The sequence below is a fragment of the Thalassophryne amazonica genome, chromosome 21, assembly GCF_902500255.1.
Source record: "Thalassophryne amazonica chromosome 21, fThaAma1.1, whole genome shotgun sequence".
Taxonomy (NCBI): Eukaryota; Metazoa; Chordata; class Actinopteri; order Batrachoidiformes; family Batrachoididae; genus Thalassophryne; species Thalassophryne amazonica.
The window spans coordinates 15,469,005-15,477,978 of record NC_047123.1 but is presented as its reverse complement, the minus strand read 5'-3'; the positions used below and the strand labels follow the sequence as shown (position 1 = coordinate 15,477,978).

Sequence of the window (8,974 nt, the reverse complement as noted above, 5' to 3'; positions counted from 1 at the left end):
GTATCACAGGAGTCATGCACAGGCAGACAATTTTGACTCATGGTTAACATTTTAAACAAACTAATTCCGGACATGTTATTGAAATTAATGTCACCTCTGTCGTTTTACAAAGTGAAAATATCAGAATCATGTTTTAGTTTTAAAGTAATGCACTAATTTTGAAGGTTTTAGCGTTTACAGGCACACATTCTCTTCTATTTCCTTGTTCTCTGGTGCCCAGGTCTCTTTTGCTGAGAGAAGGATGATCTGAAACAGAAGCGTTGGCTCATTGTCAGTAGCTGCCAGTGTACTGGAGTCAATACTGAAAGTTATCTATTTAGCTTTTAGCTGTAACTTCTGCTAAATTGTTTTAGGGGTTTATCGGTTGAGCTTTATTAAAATAAATTTTTCAGTTAGCGGATTAACGGCTGTCGAAGCTAACTTTTTGTTTAGCTGTGCCCACCACTGTCTGTACCACACAGATCAGTGTCCACGGACTTATAAAACTTGCACGATGTTGTAAAGAAAAAAAAGAATGCTTTGTGATAGGCATTTTAAAAACCCAGTGACGATTACAGAGTAAAACACTAACACCCCCCACCCACGATGAAATCCACGGAATTCCTCAGATCCGCAGAGTTTTCACAGCCCTGACTGTACGTTCTGTCAGGGGACAACTACAGTAAGTTCGCAGAAAAGAAGAATCAGGACTACACCATGGATCTTTCTGGATAATTCAAAAAACACAGGCATCAGAAAAGTTACTTTAATTTTCAAGTGGTCACATTTGTCTTGTTTGCACGTTGTCACACTTGCATAAAGCCCTTTTCACACCGGGCCTGCTTTGAGTTGCATCATGTGGCGTCATGACGATTCCACGCTGATGCAACCTAGTGCAAAGACGATGCAGCTCAACACCGAGAGGGACGCAAATGGCGAAGTGAACCCGATGGCAAAAATTAAATTTAATTTTTTTCTGCATCAAGCACAGGAAGTAGAAAGGAAGTAGTTGCAACACAAGTCCAGGCAACGCAACAGTACTCAATGTGACTGGATACCACACCCACACAAAATAATGTTACCTAATGGCAATTTATGATTCCTGCTGTTTCATTGTTCCCGAGCTATAAATCACACAGGATTCTTTTTATACTGTGTGCACAATGCAGTAAAACTACACCGCTCAAAGAGCACATGTGGAAAAAAAAAAAAAAAAAGCTCAGCTTGCAGCCTGACTGCAGTTCATTGCGCTCACCTTGTCAACATCTCTCACGATTGTGTTAAATAAAGTCCATTAAGTCCTGCTCACAGACTGACTGCCAGAGACAGGACATGTCCACATCCAGTATAACTCCGGATATCTCCACTTCTACTCAGACAGTTCGTTTGCGCGTGCCGGCTGCAGCTCGCAGTCACAGTAAGAAAGATAACAATAACAGAAATCAGAGTGCAGCCCTGCACAAGAACAAATATAAACTAGAAGAGAAATCAGAGTGCACAGTCTGGCTGCAGAGTCTGCCTGCAGCTCCTTCTCTGCCTCCCTGCTGCACACACCTGATGCAAACATTCCTGCCTTGTCATGACGCCACGTGAAGCAGGTCCGGTGTGAAAGGGGCTGAAGCTTTTAAAGAGGTTAGGGCCCCTTCACACACAGTGCGAAGTCTAAGTGCGCATGAAGTAAGAATTGTATTCAAAATGTGTAGAATCGCACCTGATGCCTTGGACACCTGTTGCTACAGCCATTTGCGCCCACCAGTGGCTGAAAGACAGTGTGCACTGTCCGAACCCATCGCACCAGCCAAATTTCAGGTGACACACACGGACAGCTAACACTGCTCATATGGCACTTAGGAAATGATGTTGTGATGTTTCGTGGTGCGCCAATTCGCACTGTTTCACTGTATTCGACCAAACTTTACAGTATGTGTGAAGGGGCCCTTAATCATGACTTTGATATTCTTGTTGATGTTATTGTGGCTCAAGGACTAAAGAAAAATTCAGCTAAATCATAAGAATGTAACATTTATGTGTATTTGTTTTGCTCTGTAAATGCATTTGCTTCATGTTGGGGGGTGTTATGAGTTTTGAGATGTCAAAATGTGTTTCCGCTGATTGAATAAATGGAGGTGCAGTGGAGCCTGTTTTGTCGATTATTTTTTTGGCGTAGGTCTGTTTTGATTTAGAAATCACATTCAATCTTCTGCACTGAAATAAACTTTTATGTGGATTTGCAAATCTTTGCACGTGGCTGAATTGACATCACTTGACAGAGCTCAGTCCGACTTCAGAGCTTGCAGCACTGACTGCGGTACTCTGCTGATGTAGTAATCATGGTTGCGTAGTGTAGCAAGAACACCGGCAGAGTTCATGTGCTTCACATCAGCGTCGTAGTGGTACGCCTTCCCATGCATGTCTGTCAGTTTACCTGCACAAGAAAAGCAGATGAAAAAAATGAGAAAATACTTCACTGATTCAGAGAGATAAGAGTGTATGACAAAGTGAAATTTGAGTGTTCTTTTCAGTAAGATGATGAAACACTTGATCTGAGTATTCTAACCCTGCCATTTTGAAAATGGCCACCTGAAAATTTTTCAAAAGCATAAAAATGTCCTATATTTTAATGTAAAGTGGGTACTATAAGTGATACTTGACATTAAAGGTCTGTATATGGTATTTTCAAGATGGCCAGCATTCTGTAAAATTATGTAATTTTGGCAGTACTTAAGGCAAAATTTTGGTAAATCTAACTCACATGGGGTGTGCAGCCAGTACACTCTTAGTGCTGGTCCCAAGCCCGGATAAATGAGTAGGGTTGTGACAGGAAGGGCATCCAGCGTAAAACAAACCAACACAAATCAAATTTCCACACCAGATCGGTCGAGGCCCGAGTTAACAACTGCCACCAGTGCCGTTGCCCAACAGACTGCTGGCGGAAATTGGGGAAGTGATGGGCAAAGAAGATAAGGAGAACGTGTCCACAGACAGCACGAGAAGAGGAAAACTTTAAGGGTGAAGTGAGAGTCGGGACTTTGAATGTTGGCAGTGACTGGTAAAGGGAGAGAGCTGGCTGGCATGATGGAGAGGAGAAAGGTAGACATATTGTGTGTACAAGAGCCCAAGTGGAAGGTAAGTAAGAGCAGGAGCACTAGCAGTAGGTTCAAGTTGTTGTTTACCCCCTTTCTGTGTGGATTTGCCCCTGGTTTGCCGTCACAGCAGGAAGAAAGGATAACGTGTACTTATGCAGAGAGCACGACCACACTGACAGGTAAGAAAGTTTTACAGTAGTGTTCAGAATAATAGTAGTGCTGTGTGACTAAAATAATTAATCCAGGTTTTGAGTATATTTCTTATTGTTACATGGGAAACAAGGTACCAGTAGATTCTCACAAATCCAACAAGACCAAGCATTCATGATATGCACACTCTTAAGGCTATGAAATTGGGCTATTAGTAAAAAAAAAGTAGAAAAGGGGGTGTTCACAATAATAGTAGTGGGGCATTCAGTCAGTGAGTTGGTCAATTATGTGGAATGAACAGGTGTGAATCAGGTGTCCCCTATTTAAGGATGAAGCCAGCACCTGTTGAACATGCTTGTCTCTTTGAAAGCTGGACTGATGAGAGTAAAATTGTTCTTTTTGGGTCCAAGGGCCGCAGACAGTTTGTGAGACGACCCCCAAACTCTGAATCCAAGCCACAGTTCACAGTGAAAACAGTGAAGCATGGTGGTGCAAGCATCATGATATGGGCATGTTTCTCCTACTATGGTGTTGGGCCTATATATCGCATACCAGGTATCATGGATCAGTTTGGATATGTCAAAATACTTGAAGAGGTTATGTTGCCTTATGCTGAAGAGGACATGCCCTTGAAATGGGTGTTACAACAAGACAATGACCCCAAACACACTAGTAAACCAGCAAAATCTTGGTTCCAAACCAACAAAATGCCTCACAGATGTGAAGAAATCATGAAAAACTGTGGTTATACAACTAAAATACTAGTTTAGTGATTCACAGGATTGCTAAAAAAGCAGTTTGAACATAATAGTTTTGAGTTTGTAGCGTCAACAGCAGATGCTACTATTATTGTGAATACCCCCTTTTCTACTTTTTAAATAATAGCCCAATTTCATAGCCTTAAGAGTGTGCATATCATGAATGCTTGGTCTTGTTGGATTTGTGAGAATCTACTGAATCTACTGGTACCTTGTTTCCCATGTAACAATAAGAAATATACTCAAAATATGGATTAATCTTTTTAGTCACATAGTACTACTATTATTCTGAACACTACTGTATATGCATTTTTGTCACCCTCAGAAAGAGACTTTAGGCACATTTGGGTGGAAAAAGAGCATTCGTATTTGTTGCTAATGCGTTGCGGGTCTTCAGCTGTTTTTAAGTGAGAACACAGCGTGGCACTGAGTTTTAAAGAAAAAACATAAAAATGTCTTTGTAAAGCTCAGTGCAGGTGTGCTGCCATCACTGTGCTCCGAAAGACAACTGTTTTTACGACTCAGAGCTGCTCTGCCCACGGGCCAGTTTTAATGCTGCGATCGACTGGTTGGGCACCCCTGATTTATACTGCATAAAAATACCAGTAATGCACAGAGACTTGTAGAAGTAATTTTTTTCTGATTACTGATTTGGAAAGAATGTGTTAGATTACTTATTACTGAAAATGGTTAGAGTAATGCATTACTAAGGGCCCCTTCACACATACTATGAATAAGTACAGATCAGGGCGAATCACAGCAGAACAGCTCGTATGAGCGAACCATGAAAACATTGAGCAGATGAGTAGGTATGAACGATCCCGCTGCGGTTTCATGCATGCGTGCACGAAACAGTGGCAGCAGTAACAGTGTGAGGAACTGCAGCATGTATAACCACATCGCGCAGCTGCTGTGGGGGGGAATACATGCCACCCACGGGATTTGAACCTGCAATTTACAAAAGCTGATTGCCAGACAGAAACTTTACCACTGTGCTACAATCACTGTCTCATAACAGGAGAGTGAAATGGGTAAAATCACTAAGGAGATAAGTATATTTAAAAAAGAAAAAAGTGCCGTGATAACTGACCAAACGGTGTTTGTTATGGTGTATTTTTGCTGATACGTGACTGAAAGTGGTGCATCTGTCGGACTGTTGGCTTGTCATATACCGTATTTTCTGCACCATAAGGCGCACCGGATTATAAGGCGCGGCCTCAATTAGCGGGTACTTAACCCTTACAAAAGGCGCACCGGATTATAAGGCACGGCCTCGATTAGCAGGTACTTAACCCTTACAAAAGGCGCACGCTAAAACATACAGTCTACAAAAAAAAAAAAAAAGTCACAGAAGCAAAACGGTGAGTTTATTTGAACTTTTTAACAACTTTGAACTACCGGTATTTAACAATATGGTACATTATTTTTTATTATGGTTCTGTCACAAATCCATCGAAGTCTTCATCTTCTGTGTCTGAATTGAACAGCTGGTCTTCTAGCTGTGGCCACCTCGCTTTGTTTCTGCAGAAACTCCGTTTGGTCTTTTTAACTTGGCGCAGTTCATTTTCTTGTTTCCTCTCGCAGCTGCTCTATTCCCATGAACAACCGCGTAACTGATAGCCTGCAGTCTGAATTGTGCCTCATAAGCATGTCTCTTCGCTGGTGCCATTTTCGGGGGTCCTTAGACAAACAAATGTTGTTTTGCAGGATACCTGTAGTATACGGTAACTACCGGAGGAGTGGCGGAGGTAAGTGTACGTACCACGGACTCACGGACTCTTCTCTGATTGGTTTATCGCTGGCAGTGTAGGTACTCTACGCTACCAGCGTACATACTTTACGTATTACGTAATGTTCTCCGATTGGTTTATCGCTGCCAGGGTACGTACTTTATGTATTACGTCTTTGTGTCAGAGCGGAAATGGTCCGATATTCCGACGGTCAAAGACAACGTCGGTCGTTTTTACAGATTTTGGAATTCAGTGCGCACATAAGGCGCAATGGATTATAGGGCGCACGGCCGATTTTTGTGAAAATTTAAGGCTTTTAGGTGCGCCTTATGGTGCGGAAAATACGGTAGTCTTGCAGCGCGCCACACAGAACACGCATATTATGTGTGTGGCAGAGACAGACCTGACATTCAGCTCGCGTGCTGTGTGTCCACATGAATTGACGGCCCGTTTCAGCTGGGACAGCCTGATTGTGTGCACACTCTGCAGCCCGTCGCAAAAGCGACATATGTTATTATGTACTTCCACGTGAGGACAGCAAGCACACACGTAACGCACACCACAGTGGACAGTAAGGTCCTGGACATCACAGCTGCAGAACACGTACAGTGTTTTGACGGACAGAGGTGTCAAAAGCTACTGCTGTTGGCTGCCAGCCACGCCCCCTGTCCATTCAATACACAGAAAAAGGTGCCACTCTGTGATCAGATGAGAGGCGCGCAAACCACATACACGCCATGTGTTTGGGGGGAGGGGGGCGAAATACACGCACGCCTGTGTTGTAGGGGGAGCCGACACTCTGGCACGCCATGTGTACTTGGCAACTTCACAGTCGTGGGGGGCATGTTAGTCAAATTTCACTGCCAGCTCGAAAGTGATCATCTGCTGACTGTTTTCGTGCTAACAGAGCAAATGGGAGCAAATTTTCTAAGTGCCAAGCGAGCGGTGTTAGATGTTCGTGTGTGTCACCTGGAATGTGGCCGACACCTGCTGTGAGAGGGATCGAATGGGCTCTCACAGGGCACACTCTGTCTTTCAGCCTCTGGTGTGCGCAAATAGTTGTAGCAACAGGTGCACGAGGTGTTGGAAGCAGTAACGACACGTGTATGAGACGTTTGAGGCAGCTCCGATTTTTGGCATGCAATTCCTCCTTTGTGCGCTAGTGGACTTATTTGTGTTATGTGTGAAGGGGCCCTAAATAAAGCATTACCGGCAACCCTGTGCACACAGTGTAAATGTATGTGTACCTCCAACAGCATGCAGAATGGCTTCAGTAGCACACGTGTCCCACTTCTTGCACCCTGGACTAGCAAAGACGTAAGCGGACGCCTTCCCTTCGATGAGCTGGATTATCTGCAGAGATATGAGTCAATCAGGTGACACCCGTCACACACCACAGTTTCTATGTGTTACACATCAAATGTGTTTGCGTGCACTCCAGGTTCTCCACCCACAACAAATGTGCACTTTAAAGTATGTGTGTACACCAGGTGAGTTTTAAACAAACAGTATTTTGGTACTAAACTTTCAAACTCAATTATTCCAGCTCCAAATATTTCAGATTACCCATCAAGTATATAAAATAATCATTAGGACACACATCTATCAAATTTTATTCATTACATCAAATTGTGATCAGATCAAAAGTTACCTTCTTTCCTTTTTATATATAATAAATCCTTTTTAATTAATGACCTAGTTCCTTTTAATAATCTTGACTTTATCCTCATTTCTGAGGCATGGCTTGACAGAGAGACTGAAAATGCAGTACTTACTGAGTGTAGTCTGCAAAGTTTTCAATTTGTTTCTGAAACTAGACAAAATCAAAAGGGTGGGGGTGTGTGTGCCCTATTTAGAGAAAAATTTCTTACTGACAAACTCAGAGTATTTTCATCATTTGAGAATGTGGCATTTAAAGTCCAGACTTGACAGTCATCTATACTTTACATAATTATTTACAAACCCCCATAAAATTGTTTTATTGATGATTTTTATGAACTTCTCTCTGTTGTCTGTATGAAATATGACTGCTTGGTCATTTGTGGGGACCTAAATGTAGATGTGGACATGGCCAATGACAAGTGTGCTAAAGAGCTCCGTGCTGCTCTGGAAGCTTTTGGTCCTACTCAGCACGTAAATGAACCTACCCACAGCAAAGGACACACCGTGGATTTGCTGATTACAAAAGGTGTTTGTGTCTCCAATGTGAACATTCTAGATGTTTACCCTGTCTGATCATTTTTGTGTTTTCACCCAAACCAAAAACTGGGCCGGGAATTGTCCGTAAAAGAGTCATTAATGACAAAACAAGAGCAAAATTTACGGAAATGTTAAAATTTGAAAATTGTCCATGTTCAAACGCAGAAGAGTTGTTAGCCTCCTATACATCAAGTGTGTTAAATGTTATGAACAATATTGCTCCTGTTAAAAATAGACAAAAGCCACCCTGGAGAAATGGGGACTTGGTCAGAGGAAAAAAAAAAAAAAGGAATGCCGTAAAGCAGAACATAAATAGCGCAAATCTGACCTAAAGAGCCACTATGTGCTTTACAAAAACAAACTATGTTCAATGAAACACTACAGAGATCGAGGGGAAAAATATTTCTCTGACCTTATTTCCAAAAGTAGCAGCAACAATCGTATTGTATTTGCAACTGTGAACAGATTAACGAATCCTCCAGCTTCATTACCAGAAGAATTCTTCTCTGAAGCCAAGTGCAATGAGTTTGCAGTATTTTTTAATGACAAGGTCCAAGTAATAAAAAGTTCAATTACTCCCACAATTAATATCTCACTTTCAAAACCAGAAATAAATTCAGTATTATCACATTTTTTGCCGGTAACTGAAAAACAAGCTAAAGTGATTATTTTGGGTCTAAGCTCTAGCACTTGCTGTTTAGATGAGCTACCCACCAGATTGCTAAAATCTGTGTTGTGCAATCTGTTACCAGAACTTACTCACATACGAGGTCTGTTAGAAAAGTATCCGACCTTTTTACTTTTTGCAAAAACCTGATGTATTTGAATCATGTGTGCTTGCATAAGCAAACCTTGAACCTCCGTGCGCATGCGTGAATTTTTTCACGCCTGTCGATTGCCTCATTTGCTAGTAAGCAGACTTTGTGTGCAGATGGGTGTAGTCTCGTCATTTTTTCTTTGCAAGGAAATGGAGGAACGACTGGAGCAGCGCGACTGCATCAATTTTTGCCAGAAACTGGGCGACAGCCAGGTGGAAACCATTCAGATTATTCAGACGGCTTTCGGTGACGAT

General features: G+C 42.2%; 1 protein-coding gene across 2 annotated transcripts in view; it reads right to left on the bottom strand.

Moving 5' to 3' along the window:
* Positions 1-755: 755 nt before the first annotated feature.
* Positions 756-8,974, bottom strand: part of bpnt1 (bisphosphate nucleotidase 1) — a 68,844-nt gene continuing 60,625 nt past the window's right edge. For both annotated transcript variants that reach the window (XM_034162867.1, XM_034162868.1), the window contains 2 exons: positions 6,951-7,056; positions 756-2,404 (listed from right to left, as the gene is read on the bottom strand). In XM_034162867.1, the coding sequence (XP_034018758.1) occupies positions 2,253-2,404; positions 6,951-7,056 (258 nt within the window). In that variant the 3' untranslated portion in view covers positions 756-2,252. The remainder of the gene's footprint in view (positions 2,405-6,950; positions 7,057-8,974) is intronic.